This window comes from Sarcophilus harrisii, chromosome 2, assembly GCF_902635505.1.
Source record: "Sarcophilus harrisii chromosome 2, mSarHar1.11, whole genome shotgun sequence".
Taxonomy (NCBI): domain Eukaryota; kingdom Metazoa; phylum Chordata; class Mammalia; order Dasyuromorphia; family Dasyuridae; genus Sarcophilus; species Sarcophilus harrisii.
The window spans coordinates 251,223,669-251,237,297 of NC_045427.1; the positions used below are offsets into that span (position 1 = coordinate 251,223,669).

Sequence of the window (13,629 nt, forward strand, 5' to 3'; positions counted from 1 at the left end):
GGTGACTCTGGTACTGAAATTAGAGAATATTCTCTTATTGAGAACATTACATTTTAAAAAATCAATTACTGTGGAAGGTGTGGAGAAAGGCTGCAGAAAAGCTTTGTGAATATTATCTCTAACCAAAAAAAAAAAATAACATTGTAAGAAGCCTTTTCTAGTCTTCTTTAATCTTAGTGCCTTCCTTCTGAGATTTTTCTTATTTATCTTGTATATATCTTATTTGTATATAGTTGTTTACATGCTATCTTCCATTAGATTGTGAAATCCTTAAGATTAAGGACTATTAGGTGAAAGACTTTCTTTGTATACCTAATGTTTAACAGGTTCTGACACACAATCAATACTCATTGAAGTCTTGTTGCTTTAATTTGACAAGTCTTTGATCTGTATTGATGGAGAAGATTTCCTCATCAGCAATTCTTATTCCTAATTGGGAGATTATGAGGAATTATCTTTGGCTAACCTGTTTTAATGAATACTTAAAGAGACTACCTCTGCCCAACTTGTATCTGTAAGTCATTTGCTTCATCAGAATACAAAAACAGAATTCCTGCATGTAGTATAGTGAAAAGAACACTGGATCTGGAGTGAGAAGTTCTGACAAAAGTCATCATTTATACTTATTGTATGACTTTGGTCAAGTTATTTTATGTCAAAAATCATCACTTTTTTCATTTATAAAATGAAGGATCGGAGTAGATGTTTCCTGAGGTCAGTTCTAAATTTGTGAACCTACAAACCCCTTTAGAAGATGGAAGTAGAGATGTTTTGCAGATGATGATACCAAATATTCAGCTTAACTGAAATATCTTCTCAACTAAGTGTTCAGTTATCCTGGATCTTGGCCAGAAATCTGAAAACTCTGTGGTTCTTTTTCTTCTTGTGAAAGAAATGAACTTCCTCCAGTCTTCTGTTAATGGATATACTAGCAAATGTTTAACAATAGGCTCTCTAGAGGGGAAATACATGTGCAATAAATGTTCAAGGTCTATCTGCACTATTAATACTTTCTCCATCATTTCTGGTACTGAACCAAAGGAAGCCCACTTCAGCTAACTTAGGTAGATGCAGGGATTTCTCATAGGCCTTGTAGAGCCAACTTTGAATAGCCTATCCACCTGCCTTAACTTAAGGGATCTCTTTCTAACTCTTGATACTATGTCTATGCTTGTTTTTGTTTTTAAATTAATAGCATACTCTTACCCCTTTGAATTCTTCTCCATCCCAATGATGCTAAACGTTAGTCTACCAATGCACAAATTTTCAGCCCTACTACTAATTTATTGCTTCTTTGTTACAAATCCTCCTCAGTACTCCTCTCCTTGTCCTGCTCTAGATCTACCTGTACCCCCATCCTCACCAATGAAATTTTTTTCATAATTAACAAACCACGTTTTATCTTAAACTTCTTTCTCTCTTACGCCTTCCATCTTTTGTTCCTCACTGATATCTGGTTGTCTGCTGGTGATGCTACTTCTCTCAATACTCTTTTCAATGCGTGCTATACCTTTTCTGTTGATAGCTTACTGATTAGTGTGGACATAGAAAAATACTTATTTCTTTTCAAGCCACTTGCAAATACTCTTTCTCATCATTCAGCAACTTTTCACACTGCTTAAATTTTTCCTGCAGTCCAGATCCAAGTGACTATTTCTACAACTTCTAGGACATTCATTATATTTAATAATATAGCTCATTAATTAATATAGCTTAATAATAATAAGCTCAGTGTCTGGCTCATTATCTTTCTCTCTAGGACATTTTCTCCTTTCACATTAAAGGACTCCACTATATCTATTGATACCTACTTATATAACTGAACTTTCAGGTTTTTCAAACTACTGGTTTCTAAGACCCACTACTCCATTCTACTTCAGCTATGTTTAGAGATGATTATAGCATTAATCTTGCCATCACCCTCAAGTGTTCCACTTCCATGTTCCTGAACTATGAAAGTGTTTTCAAAATCACCATCTATCATTTTGTCTTTCTCTATGCATTATTCCCAACTCTATTCTTCTTCATCATACCATCTAATTTTCAATTCTTTTTCAGGCCATCACTCCTGCACTGGCTAAATGTCTCTCCCCTTCTTCTTTTCCCTCTCCCTTTCCCTTTTTCTCCCTCTCTGTCCCTTCTGATCAATCAGTTTCAACTCTAAATTTTTTTTTACTCTAAAATTCCAGAATCCATCATTCATCATACTAAACCTCTCCTGAATTGTTTCTGCCATCTGCCTCCTCTTCATCTATACATATGATAGTTAATAAAGTTTGAAAAATATCCCAAAAGTTTTCAATATAAATTTATGCTATCTAGTCTGTATTGAACCCTTAATGCAACAAGGCAATTATTTGACTCCTCCCCTATTGGTTTATGACTCTATTCTTTATAACAGTTTTTTTTCCTTAAGCCTTTCCCTACTCTCTCAGGTCAGGACTTTTACTTGGAGAAATATCTATTTATATCCTTTGGCAATGAAAAACTGTATAGCATAGTGGAATAAAGTATTAGAATTGAAGTCTGGAATACCTTAGTTAGAATCTTGTCTCAAACATTAGCTATGGACAAATAATTTAACCTTTTACAGCTCCCATTTTCTCATTTATAAAATGGGGATAATACCTCTTGACTTTATCTTCCATGGTTGCTGTGAGAATCAAATAAGGTATTATCTCAAAGGTGCTTTATTAGCTTTACTATGCTATATTGAGTTATCACTTTCATGGTTGTGTAGAAAACAGTGGTAGATTCAAGAAATCTGAAATACTGCCTGATTCAATAAATATGAGTTGATCTTTTAAATGGCATTGGATCAATCAATTGACCTTGCTAGGCCATCTTTACCAACTCTAACATTCTCAGCTTCTTTGAAGACTAACATACTTACAATTTAGGAACAAAGTGCCAAAGAATAAAGAAAATGTGGATTGCCTATTATATATTTGTCTATGTCCAGCATGGAAGAAGAGAGATTAGAAGATCTTTAGAGTAACAAACAAGTACTATTTTTGACAACTTCTTCCTAGGACAGTCATAGATTTGGCTGAATTATATTAAAAACTTAAATTTAGTTAACATGTACTAAATATTATGTGAGAGAATATGAAAACTGAAAAGTACACAGTTCCTTTTGAATTAATAGCATTTCTCTTATGGACTATATTGTCCCCTTTTAGAACAATAACAATCTTAATGGGAAATAACAATGTTATTTCTATTTTGTTTTTGCTGTGGACCTATGATTTTATTAATATAGGAAATGCCTATGGCAAAATGATTCTTTAATTTGTAGAGCCAATGAAAATCTGCATTGTAAAGCGTTATACTCAGGAATATCCTAGAATTAAAACATTGCTAAGAACAGATTTATTATGTTAAGTACCTGTATCTTGGAAATTGGCAAGCAATACAAACTATGGCTTGATTTATTGTTTTCTTGATTGTCTACATATAAGAAAGTGACAGAGAAAATATTAATAGTGAACATTAAGAAGGTGCCCTCCATTTTTAGTAATTTAGTTAACTATCTGTCAGGACATCTCTTCATGTACCCCTATGAAATCACAAGACTAGTTCTATGATGCCATTTAGTCTCTTGTCTGTGATCTGTGACACATTCCATTGTATGACTTGCTCTTCACTGGTCAAGTTCTTCTTTACAGCATCATTTCAAATCAGTATTATTACCTAAATATCCATACTTACAATGGTGGGAGCTTCTTTTCCAATATTTCCTGCAGAAGTCAGTTGCCCAGAGTGATATTTCTAAGTACAATCCAAGTACAAATATATACTGAATGTCCATTTAAGGAACAAGAATGCACATTTAGTCTGGGACATTATTCTTCTGTAACAGTAATAGGAATCATTGTGGCAATCTTTTCTAATGCTTTGTGAATTTTTACTTGAAATTTCCTGAAATTCTCATAATGCTTAACAAGCAATGCTTAGCATCCCTTAATAAACAATCCTTATGAAGAAATGAACAAGCTAGGGAACTAGGAAATAATTCCCCAAGGTTACTAAAAAGCTCTTGGAAACAGCAAGAAAATCTTTGGGCTTTTATGTTCAAGTTTTTATGTTTCAATTTTTCCAGATGTAAGAAGAAAGCATAGATGTGGCTGACTTTTGAACACATTCTAGCTCCAGACAAAGTTCTTATTGCAAGTGGTTATATCATGCTTTGACTTACCGTTTGGTTCTTTCCTGAAGAAAGTGGTCAAAGCAAGGAAGTAAAATATTGCTCTAAGGGAAGATATGTATGAAAGAGGGATAAGATCAGTGGCTTTGTAACCTGCCATGGGTTGTACACTATGAATCTGGAAGGAATCTCACTCCTTAACTTCTGAGTAGTCACTGACAATTGTGAAAGCCTGATGTATTTCCTTCCCTAGCCTTTTGAGGTTTGGGACTCTCCTCTTGAGCATTATTTGATTTGTTTATTCAACATCCTGAATTTTTCTTGTTTGGAATGAAATCCCAAGTCTCACTATTCCCAGAAGTGAACGAGTCACTTACATCCAATTGCCTTATTTAAAAAAATAAGAAAGGTCAGCTAGATGGCAGAATGGATAGAGCATTAGCTATAGAATCTATAGGCCTGAACTCAAATACTTGCTACTTATTTGCTATATGCCTTGGGGAAAGTCACTTAATCCTGATTGCTTCAGGATAAAAAGGAACAATGGGTTAAAAAATGGTGTTAGCTTCTATTATATCCTCATTCCAGGAATTTCCCAAAGTTTCTGAAGAATAATTGAAAATTGATTTTTTAAATGGTAATAATTATTAAAATATTTAAAACCTTATTGGTAGATTCTATAATCTTATTTTCCCTAAGAAATTCAATAAATATTAGTGAAATCCTACCACATGTTAGATGCTAAAGATGCAAAAGAAAAAATAAGTCTCAATTTATAAACCTCAAATGGACCTTAGAAATTATCTAATTCAGTTCCCCTTTGGTATTATTGGGTTTTTTTAAATCATTTTTTTATTGAAGCTTTTTATTTTCGAAACATATGCATGGATAACTCTTCAATATTGACCCTTACAAAACCTTGGGTTCCAAATTATCCCCTCCTTCCCCCATCCTTTCTCCTATATGGCAAGTAATTCAATATATGTTAAATATCCTAAAATATATGTTAAATCAATATAGGTATACACATTTATACAATCATCTTACTGCACAAGAAAAATCAGATCAAAAAAGAAAAATAAATGAGAAAAAATACAAAATGCAAGCAAAAAAAAAAAAAAAAGAATGAAAATTCTATGTTGTGATCCACACTCAGTTCCCACAGTCCTCTCTTTGGGTGCAAATGGTTCTCTTCATCACAAGATCATTGAAACTGGCCACAATCATTGCTGGAAAGAGTCATGTCCAGAATTGATCATTGTATAATCTTGTTAGCATATGTAATGATCACCTGGTTCTGCTCATTTCACTTAGCATCAATTCATGTAGAACTCTCCAGGCCTCTCTGAAATCATCCTATTTTCTTATAGAACAATAATGTTCCATAACATTCATATACTATAACTTATTCAGCCATTCTCCAACTGAAGGGCACTTACTCAGTTTCCAGTTTCTTGCCACTACAAAAAGGCTGCTATAAACATTTTTGCACATGTGGATCCCTTTTCTTTCTTTTGTTATGCTTCAGTTCTCTTTAACTGTTCTGACTTGGTTTCCCTGAACTATTTTCCTTTGTCTCATTTTCCTTAACTGTTCTGTCAAATCCCCTTAGTTGTAAAAACCCACGCTAGTCCATTAAGGTTGGGAACTGTTTACTCTAAGGTTATAAATTGCTAGTAAGATAAACAAGAGAGCAGATCCCCTGTCCTCAAGAATTTACAATATCCCTCTAAAATATTCCAAGATACCTCACTGACATCTTTATCTCTGGGTATTCAGACATCCTGTCTCTGGGCTTTTAGGAGTTATGGTCTCCCCCCAACCTGACAGAAGCCTTCCCGCCTTTTTTACCTTCTTTTTCTCTAGAGTTATTTAAAGAAGGGGGCTGCTCTTATTCTTGGCTGCATCCTTTGAGATAACAGCCCTGGGACCAACATGGTTTCCTTGGTCCCAGTATATCTTTATCTCTATCTGACTGGATAATTTAAGACGAGAGTCCTGTCCAGTCAATTATACTCTCCAATTAATAAACTATTGAAAACTCTCTAATCTCTCTCCTGCCTCAGTTTCTCTGGCATTACACTTTAAGATCTCCTTGGGATATAAGCCCAGTAGAAACATTGATGGATCAAAGGGTATGTATAGTTTGATAACTTTTTGAGCATTCTCTAGAACAACTGGATCCATTCAAAATTCCACCAACAATGTATTAATTCACAGTTGTCCCACATTCCCTTCAACGTTCATCCTTGTCTTTTCCTGTCATCTTAGCCAATTTGAGAGATGCATAAATAGTATCTCAGAGTTGTTTTAATTTGCATTTCTCTGATCAATAGTAATTTAGAATACTTTTTCATATCACTAAAATCATTTTAATTTCTTCATATGAAAATTGTCTGTTCATATCCTTTGACTGTTTACCAATTAGAGAATGGCTTGAATTTTTATAAATATGAGTAAATTCTTTATATATTTTAGAAATGAGACCTTTATCAGAACCCTTAAATGTAAAAATGTTCACTATTGTTTTTTTACACTAAAACTGTAATTTCAATCATATAAGGAACTCCCAGTAAAGAACAGCTCTCTAACAGTGTAGATTGGCATCTTTTTTGCAATTCATATTCTTAGTTGAAAGATCCACTACTCAGGAGAACTGATTATTCAAATGGCTTGGATAATATCTGAATCAATAACACTCTTCCAATGAGATGAGGGACCACCAAACTTTTTCCTGTACACCATTGACTCTTAGGGTCTTTGGAACCTTACCTCCTTCTTACCTTTCTTTATCTTTGCCTTTCAGTATTCTTAACACTATCATCTGATCTATTTGTGTAATTTAAAGACACTTGGATTTTGACATTCAACCCACTGTAATAACCTTAGGATCTTGGAGCTTTTCACATGCTCTGTAGATGGATCTTTTTTAATGTGCTGTCTACCCTGTGTGAAGGTGAAGAACTTACAAATTAAGCACATATTGATCAGAGACTGTTAACTAAAATAGATCAGGCCTATAGGCCCCAGTCACATGATTTTAGATGAGACCTGGACTGCATTCCATTGTCCAAAGAAGGAATTAAGTGGCCGAAGCTGTATATCACCTTTTTCACTGCATTCTACTGACCAAATAGGGAGATAAAGGTTTATGTAACCAATCACAACCTATAGAGGGTGGGATTTTGGGGATTCTTTGTCCGAAATGTATAAAAGTTGTAAGCATCTTCAAGTAAATGACTCTCCTCCTGTGGGTATCCTTGCTGTCCTTTTGGGCCCTCAGGCCAGGACTGTCCGCTTCTTGAGATTCTAATAAATTCTTTCTGTATATCATTTGGAGTGATTCCTGAGTAGTCAGTTTGGGTAGGTGCAATTGCCCCAAACAACCCCAATTATAAACTCTTTAAAATTGGATTTTATTTTTCTACTTATATCCCCAGCAGTTAGCACAGTGCTTACAAATAGCAGCTTTTTAATAAGTGTTTTTCATTCATTCATTTATTGAGAGATTATATGACTTGTTCATCACTTAATTATATTCATTAGAAGTGATGGTTGAAGCAGGTCTTGTTTGTCTCTGAATTTATCCTGATTATCACATCCTGACTTCTTTTTACAGAATAGTAGCAGTTCACTAGGTCATCTGATGCAATACCAGTGGAAGTTCCACCATACCTTGGAGTCTATCATTCACTTCCACACAATTTTTGTCTTCATTGACATTAAACTCTGCCAGGAATGAGGTTGGAGGATTTATGTAAATGAATAAGATATAAGAAAGAAAGTTAGAGACAAAGGAATTCCAGGTTAGGAGCTATGAGAGATTTGTGCAAATGTCATTTTAACCTGAAAATTCAAAACACAGTATTATGAGGAATAGGTGAAGGTAGAACCTTTCTTGTTTAATTAGTTTATCTAAATAGTAAGCATTTCCTTCCAATCAGTTCTGTCAAACAACAGTTTTTCTTCTAATCAGCTTTTTCTTGCAGTAGAAATTTTTGCAAAAGCAATTCAATCTTTGAAGTGACTGTGCTCTAAGTACTAGAGTTAAGTCTACTTGGAGATCTGGTCTTTCCCTTCAGATGCCTGGTTTTCACCAACACCACTAGTCTAAACCAATCTTTCATCTGAAATGATTTATTTTGATTTCATAAGGAAAACCCCAAATCTTTATTTCTTTCAGCAAAACCACAATTTGGTAATATAAAATCATTCCACAGTCCCCTAAAAGTTTCATACTTAGGACTTCCCACTTATGTACTTCAAAACTCTCATATCATTTATATAGAGATCAGATACTAGTAACTGAACACTTCAGCCAATTTAATCTATCTTTTCTCTAAGGGACCAAATTTTTTTATTTCATTGTCTTCTCTCAAAACCATCTTTGATTTTACTCCTTTCTATAACAAATTCTCCATATCAGAAAGAGCATAACTTTAAATCAGCATAAGAACTACATTGAATAAATGCAAGAGAATAGAAGGAAAGTTTTTCCTTAAATTACAACTCTAATATGCCTGTAATGCAATGAACCTTGAAAGATGAATGTATAATCACTTCTGAGTTAACATGAAAACCCAGTTGCCCTCCCCCCCAAAAAAAAACAAGTTTTATTCACTTTATAGTCATGTGTCATCAAACAAACTCAAATGGTTTCTTTCCTAGATTGTTAATTCATTTTGTCCCAATTACTTTGTGCTTTTCTTTGTTTTTTTTTCCTTTTTATTTTTTCCAATTATCTATAAAAAAAACCTTTTACTATTTATAAAAAAAGTTTTGAGTTCCAACTTCTCTCCCTTTTCTTCTTTTCCTTCCCTTCTTGAGAAGACAAGTATTTTGGTATATGTCATACATGTGCAGTCATGCAAAATATTTCCATATCTGTTATGCTGTAACAACTTTGTCATGTTATAACAACAGAAGCAGCAACACAGAAACCACCCCCCCCAAGAAAGAAAAATAAATAAAGATATATAAAGTATGCTTTGATATGCATTCAAATTCCATAAATTTCTCTGGAAGTAGATAACATTTTTCACCACAAGTTTTTCAGAATTATCTTGGATCATTGGATTGCTGAGAAGAATTAAGTCAATTTCAGTTGATAATAATACAATATTGCTTTTATTGTAACAAATGTTCTCCTGGTTCTGCTTACTTTACTTTGTATCAGTTATATATGTTTTTACAGATTTTCCTGAGAGCATCCTGCTTATCATTTCTTATAGTATGATAGCATTTCATCACAATAAAATATCAAAACTTGTTCAACCATTCCTCAATTAATGGACATCTTCTCAATTATCAAGTCTTTCTTCCCAATAAAAGAATTATTATGAATATGTTCGTACATATAGCAGTTTCCTTTTTGATTTTTTTTTATCTGTTTGGGATACATACCTCATAGAGATATTGCGGTGTCAAGGGATTTGCATAAATTTTTAGTTTGGGGGCATAGTTTCAAACTAATTTACAAAATGGCTGAATCAGTTCTTAATTCCAGTGTCTCAATCTTTCAATATTTGTCATTTTTCTTTTCTGTCATATTAGCCAAAATTATAATGCTTGATTATACCATAAAAGTATTTTAATTTGTATTTCTATAATCACAGGTGACCTAAAGCATTTTTTCATATGGTTATAGATAGCTTTGTCTCAAAACTGTCTGCTCATATACTCTGACCATTTATGAATTGAAGAATGGCTCTTAATTTTATAAATTTGACTTATTTTTCTATGTATTTGAGAAATGAGTCCTTTATCAGAGAAACGATATAATTTTTTATCACAGTTACAATTACTAATTGTATATCTTTCCATAATATTTTCCCCTTCTTTATTCTCTCTCCTCTACAGTCACTCTGATCAATGACTTGCTACTGCATCTAGATAGCTCTGGAGGAGAGAGTGAGTCTGATGACTTTGCACAATACTGCCTCATTTAAATCCAATTCACTTATTAATCAAGACATCACCTTTCTTATATCATGGGTTTGGTCCTTCCATCCTCTTCAAGAATGAAGGATAAACAATAAATTGTGAAAAGTAGTAGTTGCTCCTTCCTTCCTAACCCAAGAAAGGACATAAGACACTAAACAAATTTGTTTAGTACTTTGTAATGTTTAGAGCAATGACACATCATATTCATCTATAGCTTTTGTGACTTTTAAGTTTCCAGTCCAGGAGAATAGAATGAATGCAAAGAGGAGGAGTGAGATGGCCTGTTGAAAGTAAACAATACTGGGTCTAGGAGAAGTAATAAAGCCCAGGTAGGTTCAAAACTTGTGCCTTTTTCTGCTATACATTTTATTCAGAATAAGGAAACAAGAGATCAGGTGTGGGAGGGAAGCTAGTCCAGGATAGGTACTCTGAGGTGATAGAGTCCTAGAACATGGTTCAGTGAAAAGAGACTGGGGAACCTGATATATCAGGGAACATTTTATAAGTTATGTAGCAGAATATTTCAGATATCATTGACATTCAGTCATGAAAAATATGTGAAAAGAAAACATTGTGATGGCTTTAAGAAATTTCAGCAGGAAATTTCTGCTAGAACCAGGAAAAATGCTGCTCTGAAGAGAACTACTCATGTTCTGGATTGATTTTCATGGATGAAAATTTTAATTACCAACTCAGAACCATTTGCTTTAAGTTATTAGATCAGAGATCAGACTGAAGCTGAGTATGAATCTTGTTTCCTGACTCTGCAAAAAAAATGTAAAGTAGAAAAAAGGCACATTTCACTATGTTTGGGTATCCTGGGCTGTATCACTTCTCCTAAATCAAGTCTTGCTTACTTTCAACAGCCCATCCTACTCCTCCTCTCTGTATTTATTTTATTATCCTTGAAATTATTTCAAGTTCTTATCTCTGGTAGGCACACACACATACACACACACTCTCTCAATTCTCAGTATAAAGTAGAATGTCACCAATAACAGACCTAATAAAAGCATCAAAGGTTCCTCATTGGGCAGTACACATAATAATATACTTTGAGAGAGAAAAAATATTTTAGACATTAAAGAAACACTTTACAAAACACTTTCAATGTCCTTCAAAAAGGAAGGACTTCTGTCAGAAAAGGTCTTTTACCAAACTATTTCTTTAAAATGTCTAGAAAAGAAAGTTCTTTGGAACTCTCAATTGCAGGTTATGCTTGGAATTTATTTGTCGATTCCGTATTTTCTTAATGGCTGCTTTTACCTCTTGATTCCTCAGTGTATAAATAATGGGATTCAGTAGGGGTGTAAAAATTGTATAAAACACAGAAAGTATCTTATCAACAGAATATCTGCTGAAAGGCCACACATAAATGAAGACACATGGTGCAAAGAATAAAGTGACTACTGTAATATGAGCTGAAAGAGTGGAGAGAGCCTTGGAAGACCCACCAGAGGACCGGTGCCGAACAGAATAGATTATGATTGTGTAAGAGAAGAGTAAAAGAATGAAACATATGAGGGACAGAAGCCCACTATCAGCAATTACCAGGAGCTGTAACACATAAGTGTCTCTACAGGCAAGTTTGATCACCAAGGGAAGGTCACAAAAGAAACTATCCACTATATTAGGTCCACAGAAAGGCAAATTCAACATAAACGCCATCTGGCTTGATGAGTGAACAAAACCAACAGCATAAGAGATCACTATCAATCCCAATAGCACCCGATGGTTCATAATAGTCATGTAGTGGAGGGGTTTACATATGGCAACATATCTGTCAATTGCCATGGCAACAAGCAGCATCATTTCACTCCCACCAAGAATGTGCATAAAAAACATCTGGGAGAAACAACCCCACCAGGAGATAGTCTTGTGCTGTCGGAGAAAGTCCACAATCATCTTTGGGGTAGCAAAGGAGCCCAAGATCATGTCAATTAAGGAGAGATTTGCCAGCAGAAAATACATTGGAGTGTGAAGATGTGAATCAAGGGTTACAGTGATCAAGATGAGCAGATTCCCTAATACAATTCCAATATATACCATAGAAAATCCAAGGAAGAAGAAAATTTGGAGATTCTGTGATTTGGTCAGTCCAAGCAAGATGAACTCAGATACTACAGAATAATTATTCAGTTCCATTTTCTTGGGCCATGTTCCAAGTATTTGAAAATAGGGAGAAAGAGAAATTAATTCTAATTATTTAATTGAAACATTGATATCCAGTCCTTTTGTGCAATATACTATAAAATTAATTGCCTTCATATTCTTTAGTTTTTAAAAGGAAGAAACTGAATACTATTATATATGGCATATACTTTACAAACATCATTTCATATAATTATTACAATAATGTACAATGATAAAATATAAATATTACAATACAAAGTATTACAATTACCCGTGAGGTAGATGCTGTTATTATTTCCTAGAGCTGAGGGAAATGAGGGAGTCAATAGTTCAATTATTTGCCCCGAGTCATTCAGTAAATATCTGAGGTCAAATGTGAAATGCCTCTTTTAATTAGAGCTTTGTCAGCTATAATCTTTATTGTCCCTAGGATGTGACAGATGCAGAAAGGAAAAATTGAAGGTTCTAGTAAGCCACAAATAGGAACAGAATCTGGGAGAGAAAATCATTGTGCTGAGTAATTATGCAATTCACACTCCCTTAGGGTTTTAAAAATTGAAAACAATGATTTTTCTTTTCATCTCCATTCCCACTTCTATGTGGGACATTTTCTAGTTCCTTTCTCAATTGAAACAAGCTATTGTCAAAGCAAAAGAGCAAATTAGGAACCTAGGAAAATTAAGAGAGGTGTAGTTCAGTGCCTTCTTTAAAGGAATGGAGAGGGCAGAATTGAAAAATCACAGAAATCTGTCACAAAACATCCCATTAGAAATGATGAGCAGGATGTTATCAAAAAAAAAAAAAAAGAACCTGGAAATTTCTTCATGAACTCAAGCAAAGTGAAATGCGCTGTATACAAAGTAAAAGCAATGTTCTGGGATGACCAGTTAGTTGTCAATGGCTTTGCTTTTCTCAGCAGTGTAGTGATCCACAACTATTCTGAAGTACTTACGATGAAAAATCCTATTCATACCCAAAGGAACTGATTGTATCCAAATAGAGATTGAAGAATTCTCTCTTTCTTTTTCTTTTTTTAAACTTTATTTATCTTGAGGATTTTTATTTTAATTAGGGTGGGAGATCTATGTTTACTTTCACAAGTGAATTTTATGTAAATGTTTTGCCCAACTTCAAATGTGGTTTCTTAATTGTGGTTGAGAATAAGGGAAAGAACCTAGAACTCAAAAATTAAAAAAAATTAAAAATTTGCTTTAAATGTAAGTGGGTGAAATATTAAATAAATAAACAGATAGATAGATAAACAAAAACAGCCCATGAGATATACTAATCTCTAAAAGTGCCAGAAGATAGCATCAGGGAAGGCAAATACAATAGTCTGCAATTCTATGTTTTTATGCAATGCAAGATCAACTGAAGATTTGACGGAGAGCCTTAAAAATCAGGGA

General features: G+C 33.9%; 1 protein-coding gene across 1 annotated transcript; it reads right to left on the reverse strand.

The window, feature by feature from the left end:
* Positions 1 to 11,266: 11,266 nt before the first annotated feature.
* Positions 11,267 to 12,235, reverse strand: LOC100927121 (olfactory receptor 4K13). Its single transcript, XM_003755767.1, has one exon. The coding sequence runs from the start codon at positions 12,233 to 12,235 to the stop codon at positions 11,267 to 11,269; it is 969 nt and encodes a 322-aa protein (XP_003755815.1).
* Between the last annotated feature and the right edge of the window lie 1,394 nt (positions 12,236 to 13,629).

Bases quoted from the DNA above. Each gene is read 5' to 3' on its own strand.
- LOC100927121 (XM_003755767.1), bottom strand. From the start codon at position 12,235: ATGGAACTGAATAATTATTCTGTAGTATCTGAGTTCATCTTGCTTGGA.